This window comes from Pimephales promelas, chromosome 11 (genome assembly GCF_988280905.1).
Source record: "Pimephales promelas chromosome 11, fPimPro1.hap1.1, whole genome shotgun sequence".
Lineage (NCBI taxonomy): Eukaryota > Metazoa > Chordata > Actinopteri > Cypriniformes > Leuciscidae > Pimephales > Pimephales promelas.
This window is the reverse complement of record NC_142779.1, coordinates 34,354,403-34,376,238: the sequence shown is the minus strand read 5'-3', so window position 1 is coordinate 34,376,238 and position 21,836 is coordinate 34,354,403. Positions and strand designations below refer to the sequence as shown.

Below are 21,836 nucleotides of genomic sequence, written 5' to 3'. Positions count from 1 at the left end.
TAATGTATTACAGTTTGGAAGTAACTTGCACAACACTGCAGGTGAGTGAGTGAGTGGTTGAGTGAGTGGTTGAGTGAGTGAGTGAGTGAGTGAGTGAGTGAGTGAGTGGTTGAGTGAGTGGGTGAGTGAGTGAGTGAGTGAGTGAGTGAGTGAGTGGTTGAGTGAGTGAGTGGTTGAGTGAGTGAGTGGTTGAGTGAGTGGTTGAGTGAGTGAGAGGTTGAGTGAGTAAATGGTTGAGTAGTGAGTGGTTGAGTGAGTGAGTGGTTGAGTGAGTGAGTGAGTGGTTGAGTGAGTGAGTGAGTGAGTGAGTGAGTGGTTGAGTAGTGAGTGAGTGGTTGAGTGAGTGGTTGAGTGAGTGAGAGGTTGAGTGAGTGAGTGGTTGAGTAGTGAGTGGTTGAGTAGTGAGTGGTTGAGTGAGTGAGTGGTTGAGTGAGTGAGTGAGTGAGTGAGTGGTTGAGTGAGTGAGTGAGTGGTTGAGTAGTGAGTTATTGGTTGAGTGAGTGAGTGGTTGAGTGAGTGGTTGAGTGAGTGAGTGGTTGAGTGAGTGAGTGGTTGAGTAGTGAGTGGTTGAGTGAGTGAGTGAGTGAGTGAGTGGTTGAGTGAGTGGTTGAGTAGTGAGTGGTTGAGTGAGTGAGTGAGTGAGTGGTTGAGTGAGTGAGTGGTTGAGTAGTGAGTGGTTGAGTGAGTGGTTGAGTGAGTGGTTGAGTGAGTGGTTGAGTAGTGAGTGGTTGAGTGAGTGGTTGAGTGAGTGAGTGAGTGAGTGGTTGAGTAGTGAGTGATTGAGTGAGTGGTTGAGTGAGTGAGTGAGTGGTTGAGTGAGTGAGTGGTTGAGTAGTGAGTGGTTGAGTGAGTGAGTGGTTGAGTGTGTGAGTGGTTGAGTGAGTGAGTGGTTGAGTGAGTGAGTGGTTGAGTAGTGAGTGGTTGAGTGAGTGAGTGGTTGAGTGAGTGAGTGGGTGAGTGGTTGAGTGGGTGAGTGGTTGAGTGGGTGAGTGGTTGAGTGAGTGAGTGGTTGAGTGAGTGGTTGAGTGAGTGAGTGAGTGAGTGAGTGAGTGAGTGAGTGAGTGAGTGAGTGAGTGGTTGAGTGAGTGAGTGAGTGAGTGGTTGAGTAGTGAGTGAGTGGTTGAGTGAGTGGTTGAGTGAGTGGTTGAGTGAGTGGTTGAGTGAGTGAGTGGTTGAGTAGTGAGTGGTTGAGTGAGTGGTTGAGTGGGTGAGTGGTTGAGTGAGTGAGTGAGTGGTTGAGTAGTGAGTGGTTGAGTGAGTGAGTGGTTGAGTAGTGAGTGGTTGAGTGAGTGGTTGAGTGAGTGGTTGAGTGAGTGAGTGGTTGAGTAGTGAGTGGTTGAGTGAGTGGTTGAGTGAGTGAGTGGTTGAGTGAGTGAGTGGTTGAGTGAGTGAGTGGTTGAGTGAGTGGGTGAGGGGTTGAGTGAGTGGTTGAGTGAGTGAGTGAGTGAGTGAGTGGTTGAGTAGTGAGTGAGTGGTTGAGTAGTGAGTGGTTGAGTGAGTGAGTGGTTGAGTAGTGAGTGGTTAGGTGAGTGAGTGGTTGAGTGAGTGAGTGGTTGAGTGAGTGAGTGGTTGAGTGAGTGAGTGGGTGAGTGGTTGAGTGGGTGAGTGGTTGAGTGGGTGAGTGGTTGAGTGAGTGAGTGGTTGAGTGAGTGGGTGAGGGGTTGAGTGAGTGGTTGAGTGAGTGAGTGAGTGAGTGAGTGGTTGAGTAGTGAGTGAGTGGTTGAGTGAGTGAGTGAGTGAGTGAGTGGTTGAGTAGTGAGTGAGTGGTTGAGTGAGTGGTTGAGTGAGTGGTTGAGTAGTGAGTGGTTGAGTGAGTGAGTGGTTGAGTGAGTGGGTGAGTGGTTGAGTGAGTGTGTGAGTGAGTGAGAATTATTGGGTGAGTGTGAGTGAGAATTATTGGGTAAGTGAGTGAGAGTGTGTGAGTGAATGATTGCGTGAGTGTGAGTGAGTTTGTGTTTGTGAATGAGTGAGAATTATTGGGAGAGAGTGAGTGAGTGAGTGAGTGTGTGTGAGTGAGTGAGTTTGTGAGTGAATGTTTGTGTGTGTATGTGTGTGTGTGTGTGTGTGTTCCAAAACATATTGAACCGTCTTCATAGGCAGCATCGAAGGCATTCTCTTAATGCGAAGGATGTTTGAAAAGAGAGTATCAGTGTATATAATGCGTTCTGGTGTGTTGTGTGTGATTCGCAGGTATGTTCTGGTGAGTGCAGGGCCTGTCTTCACGGAGGAGATGTGGAGGTTAGCATGCTGTGCCCTGCAGGACGCTTTCTCTGCGACCCTGGAGCCTGTGAAGGTGACGCTCATAATAACATTACTGACGTCTCCACTGTCCACAAGTCTTGCATTGACAGAAACTGTTCTTACTAACCAGAGTCAGCGCAAAGGCATTATCATGGAAACAGATGCTAAGCCACAAAGCCACAACTGTGCTTGCCGAGTGTAAATGGTTTGCCTATACATAGTAGCTTAAATGGACAATAGCAATAGAAGTAGACATTAGAAATACATAATTTTTACATGAAAATCAGAGCTCGACAGTGCAAGCGTTTTACCATAGATGTGTGCAAACTGTAAAATGTATTTAGGAGCATGTGTGAATAAAAACATCCCCATGGGTTCGTAAAAAGTCTAAAAGCTTTATGGATATTTAAGGTTGCAAAACGTCTTAAATTGTGTTACAAATGTGTTAATTATAATTTAAAAAGGTTTTAAATTTTGGAGATAGAAAAACATGAATCAGCCTAATTAATCATTTAATTGATTAATACACCTAAAAGGCTATGATTGAATGAAATAAATAAATAAAAATAAATAAATAAATGTGAGCGCTGCATGTTCAGTCCAAACGCGGTGCTGTTGTGCGCTTTTAGAGCCATTCACAATATATATTATTAGATTTACTCTTAAATTAATTATGGCAATGTTTACTTTATGGTGTTTATATTGAAATAGCTTGTAAATGGTTGTAAGGGTGAATTTCTTAGTCTTTTATTGCTTTGAAATACCAATAATGAACCGAGGAAAAAAGCCTAAAATACCAGTTAAATGCCAGTTATGACATTAAAAGTGAGAATTAACAGTGGTCCGTAGGCGATAAACTAAAGAGTTGAGCTTTCTACATCTAGGCAAGGCAAGTTTTTATTTATATAGCACATTTCATACACAATGGTTATTCAAAGTGTTTTACATAGAGTACATTAAGCGTATGACTGAAGCGTATTTGCTCAGGAAGTGTCCTTCGCTGTCTCGACTGATGTTCAGGGTGTAATCTTCTTTGAGGATTAGTGTTGTGCTATTTTCTGGAAAGAAGTAAAATGGTGCTTCCGTCAGGAACGTGAATACACATGTGTAAACCTAATGCTTACTGAAAATAACAAAATCACAAGACTTTAAATTGCATTCATTTTAATGTATTTCTCATTAGGTTTCCCAGTACGCCATTGTTTTTCTTCTGAAACAACACTGCCTCCCTCAGCCAATGAGAGTTGGACAATCTGTTTGTCTGATCAATGGCAGGATGAGGAGTTTTTTTAGTTTGTTTTTTTTCATTTGGTGCTGCAGATGGAAGAAAAAATATTGACCTTTTAAGCTGTAAAAATGCTCATAGACAGAGGGGATTGGTTCATTTCCACGAACTTCATTCAAACATTGGGAATCTACTTGGCCACAGTGGCTTTGTGCTTGAAATGATGGATAAATAAAATCGGCTTTTAAGCCACATCAAAACTAATACATTTACATTGAATATCATCAAAAGGCTGAACATTACAGGGTTTTTTATTTAAGCTATATCATCCAACTTAAAACTAGAGATGCCGTACACTAGCGATTCTGGTATACAGACGGTTTTCCTTGTATGATTTCACTAACACACACACACACACACACACACACAGATCCTGCATACTTGCTGATGCTCTTTTGCTGTAATAAAGCTGCTTCTATAAGACATGTTGATATAGGTCACGCACAGAGTCCTGACAGATGCAAGAGCTTGTTCTGTTCTGTACAGCCTTTCTAATGTAGAGAGGATTAATGTCATGTGCATATAAACCAGTGCAAGCTTTGATTTGCATTGCAAGTTTTGGTAGAAAATAGAAGACATTTATTTAAATCTATTTAGTTTTAATATAAAATACACAGTAGTGGCCAAAAAGTGATGTCTGGAGGAGAAATTTGTTTTTAATGACCCTATAAGTTTGATTAAACCATCAAAATATGAGGAAAATATTTTATTTTCTGTATGAGGGAAGACCAAACCCCAAGCTTGGTGAAGGTATTTATCTGACAAAATTGTTTGGAAAAAAAGCCAAACGACAGCTACATATTTAATTTTACTATGCAAAAAAATCCATAGAAAAACTAAAAGCTCAAAGGAAAAACAATACATTTACTAGCCTAGTCATATACAATCAGTTATTAATATTGTTGTTGGTTTTCTCTTTATTTTTGCATGCGCTCTTAATTTCTTTGTATGACAGCCTGGCCAAAAATCATGTCTGCACAATTTGGTGTGATTCATTGCTTTATCACAAATAAAACAATTTACTTCAAGCACAACTACCTTTACAATATGCTTACAAAATCTTTAACCAGTTTTTATTAATATTTGAATTAAGCGTGATGTCAATTTTCCTAGGCTGGACATCATACATTCATTTTGTGTGTGTTTGTGTGTGTATATATATATATATATATATATATATATATGTGTGTGTATATATTTTCACACTCAGTGCTCAATGTATGGATGGATATGGATTGATAGTTATATATAGATGGATGGATAGATAGATAAACAGTGTGTGTGTAATGTGCATGTATACTGTATGTGTATATTATAAAAATGTGTGTTAAAGGGATAGTTCACTTTGAAATAAATGTTTGATATGTTTTAGGTTACCTCAAGGGCATCCAAGATGTAGGTGTCTTCGTTTCCACAGTATTTTCAATTTTGATATTTTTAGGTCAAACCGTTCGTGTCTATCAGTCATATAATGGAGGTCTATGGTCACCACCTCAAAGAGCATGCACAGAGAAGTCCAAATTAAACATGATTTAATGACTCGTAAATGTAAGTACACATTGATGGCCTAAGACACGAAACGAGCGGTTTATGTGAGAAAACGAACAGTATTTATATCGTTTTTACCTCTTGTAACCACAGCCACGTCAAAGTGAGGGCGAGGGCGCTTGTTACAAGAGGTAAAAACGATATAAATACTGTTTGTTTTCTCACACAAACCGCTCGTTTCGTGTCTTAGGCCATCAATGTGTTCTTACATTTACGAGTCATTAAATCATGTTTAATTTGGACTTCTCTGTGCATGCTCTTTGAGGTGGTGACCATAGACCTCCATTATATGACTGACAAACAAGAACGGTTTGACCTAAAAATATCAAAATATAAAATACTGTGGAAACAAAGACACCTACATCTTGGATGCCCTTGAGGTAAGCTAAAACACGCCAAAAATTAATTTCAAAGTGAACTATCCCTTTAATCTGTATTTATGAACATGCATTCCTTCTAAAAAAAAGTGGAAATTAAATCATGAAGACTCGAGCGTTTCCTTATTCTTGTTTTCTGAATCCCTTCTCTTCTCTGGCAGAATCTGCTGGCTTGTTTCCGGAGCGGTTCGGACAGTTTCACTGGAGACGCGTGTGAAGTGAAAGTCGCGGCCCCGTCACACACTCCGTCAGCAGAGGCCGAGTTCATGCGGATCCGGGCCATGGCTCAACAGGTACACCTGCGCACCTCACTCACCTCATGTCATAGCTCATAATACGCAGAATAAAGGGACGGGGCCTGGAAGTGTGTTGAAACCAAGCGTGCCCTCAAAAGTGCAACTAAAATGCCTTGATCGCCCCCCAGTGGCCAGTCCTAGTATAGCTCATAAACCCCGCCTCCCCATGTTATTCAACGAGACACGAGACCAACTAAACAATTAAATTACTTCACATATCCTTTATCCAAAGATAGTTTCTGTCATTTACTGTAGTTTCTATCACGTTGATGTAATTTCAAGAGTGTAAGTGTTTTTAAAATAAGTTTGTTTTTAGTTAGTTATGTGATGATAAAAACGGTGCTCTGACATCATGATTGACAGATGTGATTGACAGGTTTTCTGTGTGAGGTAGTCACTGAAGCATCAACAGACTTTTTTTTAATAATGTTGATTATGTGGTTAGTAGTTGTATTTACCTTATTTTAACGAGGTTCTGCAATCAGCAGACATCAATGGAGAAGATCGAAGCAGACAGAGGACACTTAATGAAAGTGCGGGGCGTGTGCCTGCGTTTGATTCAGCGAGAATGAGGGCGGGGCCTTTGATTTCGCGGGTTTACTTCCTGCTCACGACTGCGCATGTCTGGTCCCGAAAATGCAAGTGCGCAGATTCACGTCCCAAGATGTCAGCGTCATGTCCCTCTGATGGAAAAGAGCGAAGGGGCGTCATCCATCTTTTTTTACAGTCAATGGTTGAAACTTACGGTTATGTTAAGGCGAGACACGGCAGACAAAAACATTGTTTTTTTTCACTCGTCAATTTTGAGATTTTGGGATATTTGTCTTCAATAACACGTCTTCTTTCAGACTTGTGGTGAAAAAAGTCCAAAATACACATTTCGGTCTTTATTTTACTACACTTTGTCTGTAGATTTCTCATAAATTCATCAAAAGATCGCTCCACGATCGCGATCTGCACCCTGTCATCGCACACACCACTCCTGTACAAAGCTGTCGGATCCAAATATGGTCATTTCCTTTTTATCAGCAACCAATCGTGAAAGTAAAAGGGGGGATTTAACTCTAAATGCGCGATCTCATTGGCTGATGCTAAATCTTTATAGCCAGTTTTCTCAAAATGACTTTTCTCTCATACTCCAAGTCTGAAATCTCCACTTCAGTAGCACCGATACACACCAAACCTTCCAGTCTTGTATCTAGTTATATCATGAAGACATTTACTGAGGGATTTGTAAATATATTATTCCTAGCCTAATTTATATAACATTTTATTCCAAAAAACATGGCGAAAATCTTTTTTTTTAAGGCTACTGACAGTATATTCTGATTTACAGGATAACAAAAGTAGATATCCATAAATCCCTCTGTAATTTTTGCCATCTAATATGTGAACACAATTAAAAAGTAATTTTGAACCTGGCTTTACCCAATACTCAGATTTTTTATTTTTTTATATGCAAATTAGCACATATTTAATTAGATAATGCCTAATTTGCATATTTAAACATTAAATTACAGAAAACTTGCAATAATCTTAATGTATGTAATCAACTGGGAAAGTTTCATGGTGATTAAGTGGTGTCTCACCTGTAGGGGAGGGACATTTCCCAAACACACTCAAAGAGCTTAACCAATCACAACACACTGATCCAGCCGACCAATCAGAGCACAGTGTGCTTTTCAGAAGGAGGGGGTTCATAGAGACAGGAAGTAAACAGAGCGTTACTGACAGACTGGGAAGAGAGGAGCTGCCCGCAACAATGGAGAATATGAGGAGAATAATCAACATATTCTAGCACAGCCCAAAAACAACATCTACACCTTATAAAAGGGTCTTTAATAAACTCTATTTGTGTATAATTCATTGTTTATAATGGTTAGATTAATTTTCTTCTTTCAGGTCTTCATGCTAGATACGCAGTGCTCACCTAAAACTCCCAGCAACAAGGAAGGGTTTGAGCACGCTCAGTCCTGTGTGCTGATCATTGAGCTTCCAGCGGATCCGCAATCCAACGGCCAAGCGCAGAAGAGGTGAGACGATCCACATTTAAACTCACACTGCAGATACGTATTACTTTAATAAGACTGTAGATCATGACGTGATACTGCAAGAAAGCGAGGGGACGCATCGCTCCCAATATTCAGTTTATTGGTTTTAGTGACTCATATGTAAAATGCCATTCATCCGATAGACCTGATATCAGAGAACCACTTTTTAAAAATTACAATCCAAAATGTTCAGAACAATAAAATATAGTTAAGTTACATATTAAAACGGAAATGCTGTTTTAATCATACAGTAACCTGTTTGTGTGTTTTCTTCTCTTTCACATGCTGTGCTTGACACAGAAAAATTGGGTAAGGCCACTGCAAACAATACTGTTCTTCCATTTTTTTTTTAAATTTATTTTATTTGATAGGGACAAGTGGGAACAATCAACATGCACCACACTACAACATTTATAGCCAAGGCTAATTTGCAATGTCCGTCCCCAGATGGGCTTTTCACATAACAGTACATACATAATTACAGTACACAAATAATACATTTACATTTACAAGATCATTGCTTAAATCTAACATTGCATAAAAAATAAAAAAAGTGCATGTGCGCGCAAACTATCAATGATTGCATAATTGAATAATTGATCGCTTTTTAAAATACGCTTTAATTCATTTTTAAAAGCCCCCAGATTTAAGTCCTGCTTCAACTCAGTGGGCAAGGAGTTCCATACGTTTTAAAGTCTCCCTGTAGTCAATCATTTTATTCCTTAAACTCATTTTGATCCCTGTAAAAAATGTGTCATGCCTTAAAATAGCTTGAATGTAATTCGACACCCTTGCCTCATTTAGTATTTGCGGTTCTATGAATATGCAAATGAGCCCCGCCTCCACTCACTCACTCAGAGATCCACTGGTTGACGATCACACGTTGATCTGATTGGTTACAAGGTCGTTTGTGACGTCAGAAACACCAGCGATTTCAAACTGTGTTTGTGAGAAAATACGGTTAAAAACACCACATAGACATATAAACAACATTTATCACTTACAGAACAGGGTTGTACACTGCATGACACTGCATTTGTTTCGATATTTTGTATACCAATTAGGGATGCACCAATACGAAAATTTTGGCCAAAACCGATAATTCTTTGTATTTTAAAGCCGATTACCGATATTCTGGCCGATAAATCTAAATTCAAATTTTTATATCATTTTTGAGAGCGTGATTACAAAAGTCTCACCATTAAAAGGTACATAATTTTTTGTATGTAGTCTGTTTTTATGTTGTTTTTGAAGTGATTCCAATCATATTTCAAGCAATTAAAAAAAATGCTTAAATATATCAGCCAAATTTTCTTATCGGGCGATAACGATAACATAAAAAATGAACATATATTGGCAGATACCGATATATCGTGAATCCCTAATAACAAAGTATGCAGGGCATGGAATAGAAACAAAGAAAGTTAATTTTAGGACATCGGTCTTAATTTTCGCACGTTAAAAAAAAAATAAAAAATACGACCTCACGTTATGTCAATCACGCTTGCACACTCCCTCCGAAACTCTCGTTCGTCATAAAAAAAATCGCATCGGGTTCGATTTTCTGTGTTTTCGCATCCGTAGCAAGCCGTTCGAATGGTGTTTTGACGATTCAGAGCCACCGAATCACGAATACGAAAAAAAACGCATGCGAAAATGTCGGACTCGGTGTGCGAACTTAAGGCGAACTGTTTCTGTGCAGGATTCCCTTCAGGACTCTGGTGGTGAGCTTGCTGTCCCATCAGGTGCTCCTCCAGAACCTGTATGATATCCTCTTGGAAGAGTTTGTGAAGGGCTCTGGGGTCCCTGAGGGCCAGGCCAGGGTCCCGGCCGTGTCGGAGCCCCGAGGCGCAGGCTTTCTCCGCTACATCTCCATGCAGAACCTGGCCATCATCTTTGACCTGCTGCTGGACTCGTACCGCACAGCGCGGGAGTTCGACACGCGTCCCGGACTCAAGTATCTGCTCATGAAAGTGTCGGGGGTGTGTGGAGCTGCCAACTTATACCGCCAATCTGCCATGAGCTTCAATATCTACTTTCAGGTACATTTACATTCTTGCCTCGGTATAAACAGGGACAAAACAATGTGAGCTGCAGGGAAATTTTTATATTGACAAATATGTTTTACAAAAATAGGCCTTTAAAGGATTAGTTCACTTTTGAAAAAACTTTTGCTGATAATTTACTCACCCCCATGTCATCCAAGATGTCCATGTCTTTCTTTCCTCAATCGAAAAGAAATTTAGGTTTTTGATGAAAACATTCCAGGATTTTTCTCCATATAATGGACTTCAATGGGAACCGGATGGTTCAAGGTCCAAAAGACAGTTAATAACAGTTTCAGATGCAGCTTCAAATGTTTTTAAACGATATCAGACGATGAATAATCATGCGAAACGATCGGTTATTTCAAAGCTTATTCCAAAAATGTAACTTTTCTAAGGACAAATGCTAGCCTTTCTCCATTCTGTGAGGCGCGTTTGTAACGTCACGTAGTACGTAATTACGTTCAAAAGGTCACGGGCGACGTAGCCGGAAGTACAGAGTCAGAGTGTTTACAAGTAGAACGCATAGGTTGAACGTGAAAACTAACTCAAACGCCGTTTACAAAAAAGGAATTAAAATTTAAAACAACGATGTCGGACGATTTTGATTCTGTACTTCCGGCTACGTCGCCCGTGACCTTTTGAACGTAATTACGTATTACGTGACGTTGCAAACGCGCCTCACAATATATTACAAGGCTAGCATTTGTCCTTAGAAAAGTTACATTTTTGGAATAAGTTTTGAAATAACCGATCGTTTCGCATGATAAGACCCTTATTCATCGTCTGGTGTCGTTTAAAGACATTTGAAGCTGCATCTGAAACTGTTATTAACACTATCTTTTGGACCTGAACCATCCGGTTCCCATTGAAGTCCATTATATGGAGAAAAATCCTGGAATGTTTTCATCAAAAACCTTAATTTCTTTTCGACTGAAGAAAGAAAGACGTGGACATCTTGGATGACATGGGGGTGAGTAAATTATCAGCAAAAGTTTTTTCAAAAGTGAACTAATCCTTTAATACAGCTTCCAATTGTAAAAATTGTAAATGGTAGGGGGCGCTATTACGCATCTTCTGAAAGAGTGCAGAATCTCTAGATCAAAACACAGGAGAAGAAGACGCAGAAACAAGTTTTTTTGTGTTTTTGTTTTGTTTTTATTGAAGAATTATTCATGTGCAAACAATATATATATATATATATAACCCTGTCAGTTTTGCTGCTGCTCGAGATTTACATTTACATTTATTCATTTACCTGATGCTTTTATCCAAAGCGACTTATGGTGCGTTCACACCGGACGCGAATAGTCAAATCATTTGAATTGAGCGTCTGGCGCGTTACGCGTGAATGATTTGACGTGTTTGATGCGAATTTGCGTCTGCCGCCCGAGTTGAAAAATCTGGACTTTGGCGTCAATTCGCGCCACGTTAACCAATCAGGAGCCTAGCTGCTTACTCACGCGGTGAACTATCTGGATGCTTCAATAAATGATTTTGTAATATGACTAAATGTCTGGTGTGGTTCTTATGCACAACAAAGCAAATATTTTATCACTTAAAACTATTTCTATATACGAGACATGTTCATTTTATATTCAATGTTATAAATATGTAAATATTGTGTAAATATTGAGTGACGTCACACGCAAGCGATCACTTCCGGCGTAACATTGAACTGATTCAGTTCGGTTCAGTTGGACATTGCACAACTGATTCAGATCACTTGGACGTCACTTGGATTACACGAGGTAAAAACGATATAAATACTGTTCGTTTTCTCACACAAACCGCTCGTTTCGTGTCTTAGGCCATCAATGTGTACTTACATTTACGAGTCATTAAAGCATGTTTAATTTGGACTTCTCTGTGCATGCTCTTTGAGGTGGTGACCATAGACCTCCATTAAAGAACGGTTTGACCTAAAAATATCAAAATTGAAACTACTGCGGAAACAAAGACACCTACATCATGGATGCCCTTGAGGTAAGATAAAACATACCAAATATTAATTTCAAAGTGAACTATCCCTTTAACACAAAGTGGTCAAGCGTCAAACTAGACGCGTCATTCGCGTCCGGTGTGAACGTAGCATTACAACTGCTATATATGTCAGAGGTCGCACGCCTCTGGAGCAACTAGGGGTTAAGTGTCTCACAGTGGATTCCAACCCGGCTCTCTCACACCAAAGGCATGTGTCTGTCAAGTGATTTAACTGGTGAATATCTTTGTGCACTTCAGGCTTTGCTGTGTGCAATGCTGACGAACCAGGAGAACATGACGGTGGAGCAGGTGAAGAAGATCCTGAGTGAGGACGAGGAGGGCGGCTCAGACTCGTCCCAGCAGTGCTCCTCCGAGGACGAGGATATCTTCGAGGAGATGGCCCAGGTGAGTCCTCCTCGTGCGCGGGAGAAGCGTCAGTGGCACGCTCGCGTCCCGTCTCTGAGCACGCAGCCCTCCAGCGGCGCAGACTGGGCCTGGCTGGTCAAACGCCTGCACAAGCTCTGCATGGACTCGTGCAACAACTACATCCAGATGCACCTGGACCTGGAGAGCAGTTTAGGAGAACAACCCACACACCGGGCCGACCCGCTCTTTTTCTTACCGCTTTTTAATTCGGAGACGTCCACGCCCTCGACCGGGGGCCCGTCGGGTCACGGGACGCCCTCAGAGGACAGTGTCCGCCTTCACCTCGACGAAACGCCCTCGGATGAGATCCACAGTCCCGGTGGATCGAGTGCAAATGCCCCCCAGCTGAGAGGAGAGCGGAGAGACGGGGCCCGTAAGAAGGAGTGGTGGGAGAGTGCGGGGAACAAGCTGTACACCATCGCCACCGACAAAACCATCAGCAAACTCATGATCGAGTACAAGAAACGCAAGCAGCAGCAGCAGCACAATCACCCTGTGTTCCCCAAAGACGCCGGAGAGAAGAGGGCCGAGGCGGGGACCCTGCGCGGGCCGGACCCTCCGGGACCCCCGAGGCCTCAGCAACTGGTGGAGCAGGGGCCGATGCGACACTCCTTCAGCGCGGGGCCCGAGCTCCTGAGGCAGGAGAAGAGGACCCGATCGGGCTCCACCGCCAGCTCGCACAACATCTCCATCAGAGACTCTGAGGCACAGATACAGGTGAGACGGGACAGGAGACCAAATACACTCAAAACTCACAGGCAAGACTAGTAGTTTGTGTAGGCCTGGTTTATAGGGAATTTCAACTGAAACGCACATAACTATAGAATCAGTTCTTAAAGGAGTAGTTCACTTTTAAAAAAACTTGCTGATAATTTACTCACCCCCATGTCATCCAAGATGTTCACGTCTTTCTTTCTTCAGTCGAAAAGAAATGAAGGTTTTTGATGAAAACATTACAGGATTTTTCTCCATATAATGGACTTCAATGGGAACCAAACGGTTCAAGGTCCAGGTTTCAGTGCAAACTGTTCACAGGCCTTTAAACGATTCCAGACGATGAATAAGGGTCTTATCAAGCGAAACGATCGCTCATTTAATTAATAAATAACAAAGTTTACGTTTTATAAGCTCAAATGGTCGCCTTGCTCTGTTCTGTGATGCGCGTTCGTGACTCTCCTGTTTGAACTCGTTTATCAAAATGAACAAATCTTTTTTTGTGTCATTTGGTTGATTCAACGAACGAAATGAACAAATTGACTCAAAAAAGATTTGTTCATTTTGATGAACGAGTTCGAACAGGAGAGTCACGAACGCGAATCACAGAACAGAGCAAGGCGAGCATTTGAGCTTATAAAACTTAAACTTTGTTATTTATTAATTAAATGAGCGATCGTTTCGCTTGATAAGACCCTTATTCATCGTCTGGAATCGTGTAAAGCCCTTTGAACAGTTTGCACTGAAACTGTCTTTTGGACCTTGAACCGTTTAGTTCCCATTGAAGTCCATTATATGGAGAAAAATGCTGGAATGTTTTCATCAAAAACCTTAATTTCTTTTCGACTGAAGAAAGAAAGACATGGACATCTTGGATGACATGGGGGTGAGTAAATTATCAGCAATCAATCAAAACTAACTTTAGCAGAAAGAAAGAAAGAAATAGACAGAAATACAGACATGCACATCTTGGATGGCATTGGGGTGAGTAAATTATCAGGAAATTTTCATTTTGAGGTTGAACTACTCCTTTAAAGGCACACCGCGGAACTTTTGGCCACTAGTGGCGCTCGACCTGTAACTTTCACGTCTAGCGTCCCTAGAGGCCACACGCTCCGCAGCACTGTCGCAAAAGTCAACAAACAGTCAACCGTGACGAAAACATACAGACGGCAATCAAACGCGTGTTGAGGACTCACGTCAGAATCTGAGGAAGTTGTGGGGGACGTAGGTGACGTATGCCGTAAAGCGGTCGAATTTTGTAGTTCTTTTTGTGCTCGGGTTCCTACCCGAAACCTGAAGTTACATAGTGCTAGTAAAAGCGATACAAATACCTTCAGGCTACGGCAGACGTGTCATTCAACCTATTGTAAGTCGAAGTACCATCTCAGTGGGTTTTGGTAATATATTATAAAGGTTGAAAAGTTCCACAGTGTGCCTTAAACAGAAGAATAGAGTCAAATTAGAAACCTTTCAGCAAAAGCATTGCGTTATTTTTTAGACTTGGAGACTTCTTGTATGGGACTGATATTCTTTTATGAATATTTTATGTTGTGTGGATTTTCCTGCCCAGGCCTGGACCAACATGGTCCTCACGATCCTGAACCAGATCCAGGTGTTGCCGGACCCCACGTTCATGGCCCTCCAGCCAGCCGTGTTCCCCTGCATCAGTCAGCTGACCTGTCATGTGACCGACCTCCGAGTGAGGCAGGCGGTGCGCGAGTGGCTCGGGCGAGTGGGGCGCGTGTATGACATCATCCTGTGATCGTGCGCTTTACTCTCCGCTCATGTGTCCTGTGGCGTCCAACTTTGCTAACTCTTTTTACCGTAGTGCACACAGTGATCTCTGTGTAATACCAAACCCTTCTGCGAATGTTCTTCAACATCCATGCTGTTATATTCAGAATCTATATTTTTATTTATTTATATCTCTGAATGTTTATGTGCCATATACAGAATTATGTTGTTTTTCTCTCTCATCTATATGAACATTTCAACCAGTTAAAGCCATTGCTCAATGAACTTAATGCACTTTCGTCAATGCTTTGATTCATATATCTAAAGCATGAACTCGTGCTTTGCTAAATGCAGTTTTATGGTGGTATTAGTTCATGTACATATTATACAATGCCTTAAAATATGAATTTTCAGAGGAATTGGCTTAAGTTAGATATTTAATTCACTAGAAGACATTGTCATTTGGTAGTATGAGCATAGTTTAAGGATGTGTTGAAAGCTGTTTAATATCCAACGTCCATCCAGTCAGAAACTGTGCCATAGATCCCACTACCCATAATCCAACGGGAATCTAAGTTCACCAAACAACACTTCGTCTGACTAAACTTGAATAAAAGAGTGAGAAATAAAATCTACAATAAGTGTAGTTTTTATAAAACCTAAAAGCCACTTATTATCTCCCAACGGTTTAGGGATCTTTTAACTGGAGACTATTTACAGTCTATTTATGTTTGCACTTACAATTTTAACGCTTTATCCCAAATATATTTTATTCATCGATGTAGAACTGCAGTTGTTTTGACTTTTCATTTTTGTCTTCAATCATCTGCATGCATTATGTATATGTTGATTTTTATGTGCGTGTGAAAAAGGATATTTATTTTGTGATGCTTAATGTTATCAAGAGAAATTTGCTCGACAAGTTACAAAGAAATGTTATGTAATTCATATACAGTTATTTCCGAAAAGGCTACTGTGCTGTACACTTCATTATGTGCAATGGGAACTATGAGAATCTGGACCATACACACATACTCTTTACATGTATCCAGTGCACACACAGCCTATGTTGTGTAATCTTTAGCTCGTTTTGCTCATATTCGGTTGCTTGGCATAAACACCAGGGGGAGATTAAACCGGATGTTGAAAGGGACCAAAGACTAAGATTGAATTCTGGAAAACTATTATTTTCAGCAAAACAAAGAGTCCAGGTTTTCATTTTCTTTGTTCTTCTTCTTCTTTTTCTAGGTACACACTGAAGTCTAGTCTACATCTGTCTGTTTTGAGTCGGTTAGCACAAACGTTCTGTTTCAACAGATTTTGTCTGTGCAAAAATAAGGACTTTATAAACTCTAAGGGATATTTTTAGAGGATGTTTTGTGTAAATGATTGGTTTGAGACTAAACCTTCAGCGCTCTCTGTCTAAATCCATAGGAAAACACTATGGATTATGTTGTGCAAACATGAAAATACAAGCTAAAATGTGTAATAGTTCATAATGCCACTCCATTCCCTGTAATCATCCCATAATGCACCAAGCATATATCTATTATTTGAAGTACTCTGGTGAGGATATGTTAGTGTGTGTTTTGGAGGGGGTGCGCTCATACTTGTTTACTACATGCTGTTTCTTATATGACTTCTATCAATCAACTGCAGTACATGTGCATTACGCTGAATGTGTTCTGGAGTGTTTATTGGACGATCATTTATGTTTAAGTGTTGTAGAATAAATAAGCAGAGTTAAAAACCGTGTGTGTGTTTTATAATTGGCCAGTTTCTTTTGTTTAATGATATATTAATCACATAAGCACATAAAAAGCAAACTGATTTGCAAAAACCACTACTTTTCTTTTGTGTGGATTCTTCATCTATTTTTGAAATATATATATGTGTGTGTGTGTGTGTGTTTTGGCCATTCTACAGAATTAGTTCGAAGTCGGATTTGGAAACGTCTTGAATTATCATATTGTGTTTTCAGAAAGTTTTCGAATATTTTTCCTCTCCCCAAATTTGTCGTCACTGAAACACAAAAATAAATAATTTAATGAGAAGGCTTATATTTTGTTATCTACCTTGTAAAGATATTTTTTGCTATTTAAAAAAAAAAAATCACAGGCAAATCAATAATAATTACAATTTTAACAATATTTCAAGTGTAATTTATAAAATTTGTTGTATTTTGAACCCACTCTTTCTTTGTAGAAGGCATGAAGTTTATCGTACTGATTTCAAAGTTAAGGATTCATTAGTTTGAACCAAACACTATCATAACATCTTAGTTGATAAATAAATATACTTTATTTTAGACAAAACATGCATGTTTTGGTCGTGACAGTAATGTATTGGTAGCGACCACATGACATTCAGAATTTTAACTCGCATTCACACTACTAAAACATACTAAGATACTAAAATTATTAATTATTGTAGATATAAATGTCTCATTCTAAGGTAATAAAAACATTACAGTTTATAAAGTTCTTCATACACCACTGAAAACATAGTAGTTATGGATGTCATACTGCATTTCTGTTAATAGATCCTCAACACTTTTACACATTGCACCGAGGACACCTGTGTGACACAAACTTCCAATCTCTTCTCCTTAATTGACTCAATTAGCTTTTGGAAAGACGTTACATGAAGGTTGACTTACTTTTCCAATCCTTCCCTTTCAATAATCACCCAATGTCTTCAATAAAAATGAGAAAAATAGAGAATTTGTGTGTAATTACTTCAGTCAGATTGTGTTTGTCTATAATTGAGACTTAAATTAATAAGTAATCAATGCATAAATCCAGATATATTTTCAGAGGGCTCACAAACTTGCCACATACATCAGCCCATTGTTATGGACGTAATGCACGTATATATGTGTTTGACATTACCAAGTTGCTAAAGAAAGTCAGTCGTGATCCCAAAGCCATGGGATTGACCCCGGATGGCCTCACAGCTGTAATGTAGGCCAGTTGTGTTAGGAAGGATTGGATGCTCCGGCACCACCCCTTGATCCCGCTGGAGTCGAGCTGCTTCCAGGCGGACACAGGGTGTATAAGCCATTAATGCTATAGATGATGCAGCTGTGTGTTATCAGCCCTCACACACAGCAAACATGCGTGTGCTCCTGGACAGCAGCTGGATTCAGTTCGGCCCGGCGGGACGGGGCTCGTACGACTGGGTCGCAGGCGCATCCGCTTCGCCATCGGCTGAGGACCGTCTCAAGGTAAAACTCCTGCTTGTACAGACTAAACATGGAGTAAATGAACCCTAAGTGCACTCATTCCTCCAGGAGTAGCCCATCACATTTCTATACGACCGCTTTCATTTCGTGATCATTTAGTAACTGTCGTCACCCATCAACTGAGAACCGTCTCAGGGTGAAACTACCTCTTTCACAGGCTTTCAACTGTGCTTGATTTTTAATGTTGAATTTTTCTGATGAATGTTTTTGATGTGATTTTTGACTCCCTTTATCATTTGTTTTGCGGGTCTTTCTTGTTTTTAAAAAATGTATACTGCAGCACAATGACCAATTATAAATAAAACTTGATTGTTTGATTGATTGATTGGAGGTAAATCCACCATAAGTGCACTCATTCCTCCAGCTTATCGCATCTCTATCACTGCTTGTCACACCATGATCAATCACGGCTAGACTTGGATCCCGTCTTTGGATTACTCTGTTTAATAAATTGCATTTGGATCCGTTACCTTTGCGTCTCAGAGTAGTTCGTAACACGGGTGAAGTTTTTGCGGAAAATTCCCAGTCCACAAGTTGTTATTAGAAGCTCAATGAGGACACGAACGCTTTTTACAAGTTGGAAAGTCAATGTTACGACAACATTTCCAAATTTAGCAGACAAATTTTATCACAAGAGAAAATCAAAACCAATTTGTCAAGGAATTGCTTTTATTGAACGTCACCTTCGCCAAGCTTTTGACAACTCTTTCAGTCTTTATTTAAAAAACAAGGTTGAGTGAGGACAGTTTGAAATGTTTTGGGTTTTTTTTTTTTTTTTGTAGTTTGACTGTCCCAAATGGCCCTCACGATCTTCGTCAGAGCTCACGCTTTTGTGACGTAATGCCGCTTTGACTGTCATTGGCTCGCAAGAACCCTTCTGAAAGCTAAAATGACAAATGGGACACCTTACGATCTTCTGACTTTTGGACATACACATGAAGCGTGCCATTCGGGACAGGGCCTTAGTAGACAAGTACCTCGGTTGATGATTATTAATGGTCTCAACAACATCTGTAGTCTCATTTAGACACTTAATAGCAACCCCCTTTATCAAAACAAGTAAAAGCTTTAAATAAACCACAAGGGAGTATTAATGATGTATTTTATGCAGTAGAGTAAAATGTGAAATAACCTATTGACCTCAGGGTGATGGAACTGAAAGCACTAACTCATTTCTGGGGTTTGGCCTACAAAAATACATCATCTCTGCAGCACAACATTGCTGTGATGTCATGTGAGTGACAGGTTGCCCCGCCCTCGTCATCAGATAAAAGAATAGATGCAGCAAGTTGTTCTGATTCAAGATTACTTATTTATTAAACTCTGCAACATTCCATTTTTTATACATATAGCCTAATTGTCAGTTTTGATTTCAAGCTGACTTTAAGGAATAAAGAATGATGATGTGATTTCTTACGTGTCTGTTGTCATGTGTTGCCAGGGTTACTGGTACGAACTGACTTCGAACAAGGTCGAGGAGAGAGCGGAGGTGACGATCTATGTTGCCATAATAACGGGCTCGCTGCTCTTCCTCATGGGATTTGTCTTTTTCGCTTACAAGAGATGTTTCAGGGTCAAAGAGAACACGACCAAAGTAATAACACTGGATGGCACCGCTGAGTTTCTGTCCACTTTGGAGGAAGGAGACCGCGCTGAAGACGGGACTGACGGGGTTTTTCTGATGGTTTATCTAGCGGCTCCCTACGAGGAAACCCTGACGAAGATCGCGCGCGCCGCCAGCACTTCCGGCTCACACAATGACCTGGAGATTGAGGAAATACACACAGAAAACTCCAGTGATCAGGAGTGATCATTCAAACTCAAATTTCACCTCCAATGTAAAGCATATCAATTCAAATGATGCATTAACACTAACAAAACATGGGAGTATCACTGTTTTCTTTTAAATCCCATGCAGTTTTTGTAAGGAAGTTGTAGTGCCAGCTTTAGTTTTGAATATTTATGATCTATGGAACTACAAAATATGTATTAATCCTAATAGCAAGTCGTGAAACAGCCACAAAAGGATTTGTATTTTACTATAATGCAGTGATTTTGAATTCTAGTAGTTTTGTATATTATAATAAAGAATAGTTTGTAAAATATAGGCTTTTTTGTGTGTGCAATGAATAATTCACTAACACTAGTGCCATGTAACTTTACCATGGTACCAACACAGCAGTTTGTGTAAGGAAGTAGTGCCAGCTTTGTTTTTGAATATTTATGATCTATGACTATGAAATTATAAAATATATATTAATCGAAATGGAATACAAAATGATTTGCTTTTGTTTCTCCAAACTTTACTATAATGCAGTGATTTTGAATTCTAGTAGTATCTATCTAGTAGTATCTAGTATATAATAAGTATAGTGTGTAAAATATAGGGCCTAGTCTTTTTTTTCTTCTTTTTTTTTCTTTTTTTTTTTTTGCAGAATGGTTTTAATAGTTTTGCAACATTTTTAAAGATGGAAAACTTCTTGTATCTCAATAGTTCTCTTTTTTTGTAAAATATTTTTACCTCATCATTATTTCATTGGTAAGAAATGTCCAATTACCTATAATGGAGATGTTACCAACAGTGACGCATAAAAACAATATATTTTTCTTATCTCTAGTTAATATCAGCTCTTCCGCCACATTATGTGATTCTGCAAGCAAAGTGAAATAAAATTAAATTGCATTACCATGTAAATTGGTTTGAGAAACTGAATCATGGATGAGTGTTGAGAATTCCTATAGATCACATGACATAGGAGCTAAGTCTCCTCAGGTGCACTTAATGAGTGATAAGGTACTATTGTTTGGTGTGTTGCACATGCAATGGAAACAGATTGTCCTTCCTTTCTCTCCTAATGAGAGCCTTTGAAGAGTTTATGTGTTCCTGACAATGTAAGTTTGTTTGCTTTGTTTTATTATGTTAATTCCTGAGATTCTGTTTGTCTAATTCTGAAATGTGTTATGTGATTGATTCTTTTGTTTCTTATTATTTTGATGTAGGATTGCATAATGTGATAAAGGATTTATTAGTTGAAGTTCTATGGTGTTAATTATATTTAAGATTCTGTTTTTTGGGGTTTTTTTTGTTTATAGAAACCATACAACTCTATCTGATTCCAGTTCACCCTGTGGCCTTTTCAATAAATGATTATGGATTGAGTATTGGATCCCTGTGTTTTAATGGACACACCATCCTGGTAGCACATTTCCTGAACTAAAGTTTTTATCAGAAATTTACACTGAGGATTTCGAGTATTCGTCTAGGGATTCACTGAACAGTATTGTTTCAGATTGTTGCATGGTTAAAAAGCACACGTCTTAGTAACCATGTCAAATTCCCGTGTTGTGATCATATAAGATAAATGTGGTCTGACTCCTGTTTTAATGAAATTCTGCATCACTTTGGCCTCACTAATACACACAACATGCTTTCTTACTCACTGAAGCTCACAAGAATACACAGATAGATTGAGCTGCATTAGCAAACAAACTCAGCACTGAGGTACACGACACGTGCCACGTATTAGAAATGTCTAACACACTATTTACGGTACACCGTCCATATTCTTCACAGCATGCAAAAAGTAGCCATAATGCAAGTAGCCATTAGTTACTGTGCAAAACTGACTTTAAAATGTTGAACAGATGTAAGGAAGACAAGACCAATCATCATGCGAATAGAATCACTGTGCGATTCAATGGGGAACTTAAATCTTTAATAAAAAAAATAAAAAAAATAGCCATTCTCTTCAAAGCAAAGTTTGAATGATGTTTGTACTTTAAAAGGGTTAAACGAACTGTCTTAGGCAGGAATAGCCTATCTCTGAGCTGTAGGGTTAAGTAGAGCAGCTGATGTTAGTGTAAACTCTCAGGTCTCAGGCTGCTTGAA

At 39.6% G+C, this 21,836-nt stretch overlaps 2 protein-coding genes across 2 annotated transcripts in view; both read left to right on the top strand.

Annotated features, from left to right (window-relative positions):
• Positions 1-16,453, top strand: part of arfgef3 (ARFGEF family member 3) — a 61,219-nt gene extending 44,766 nt beyond the window's left edge. The window contains exons 30-35 of the mRNA XM_039690503.2: positions 2,191-2,293; positions 5,613-5,744; positions 7,650-7,780; positions 9,501-9,840; positions 12,085-12,969; positions 14,540-16,453. Of these exons, the coding sequence (XP_039546437.2) occupies positions 2,191-2,293; positions 5,613-5,744; positions 7,650-7,780; positions 9,501-9,840; positions 12,085-12,969; positions 14,540-14,731 (1,783 nt within the window). The 3' untranslated portion in view covers positions 14,732-16,453. The remainder of the gene's footprint in view (positions 1-2,190; positions 2,294-5,612; positions 5,745-7,649; positions 7,781-9,500; positions 9,841-12,084; positions 12,970-14,539) is intronic.
• A 1,235-nt stretch (positions 16,454-17,688) lies between these two features.
• Positions 17,689-20,046, top strand: smim28 (small integral membrane protein 28). The gene is made up of 2 exons (XM_089117322.1): positions 17,689-17,929; positions 19,389-20,046. The coding sequence occupies exons 1-2, from the start codon at positions 17,819-17,821 to the stop codon at positions 19,755-19,757; spliced, it is 480 nt and encodes a 159-aa protein (XP_088973448.1). The 5' UTR covers positions 17,689-17,818; the 3' UTR covers positions 19,758-20,046.
• The last annotated feature ends 1,790 nt before the right edge of the window (positions 20,047-21,836 follow it).

Bases quoted from the DNA above. Each gene is read 5' to 3' on its own strand.
- smim28 (XM_089117322.1), top strand. From the start codon at position 17,819: ATGCGTGTGCTCCTGGACAGCAGCTGGATTCAGTTCGGCCCGGCGGGA. The intron at 17,930-19,388 runs GTAAAACTCCTG...ATGTGTTGCCAG, and splicing joins CGGCTGAGGACCGTCTCAAG to GGTTACTGGTACGAACTGAC.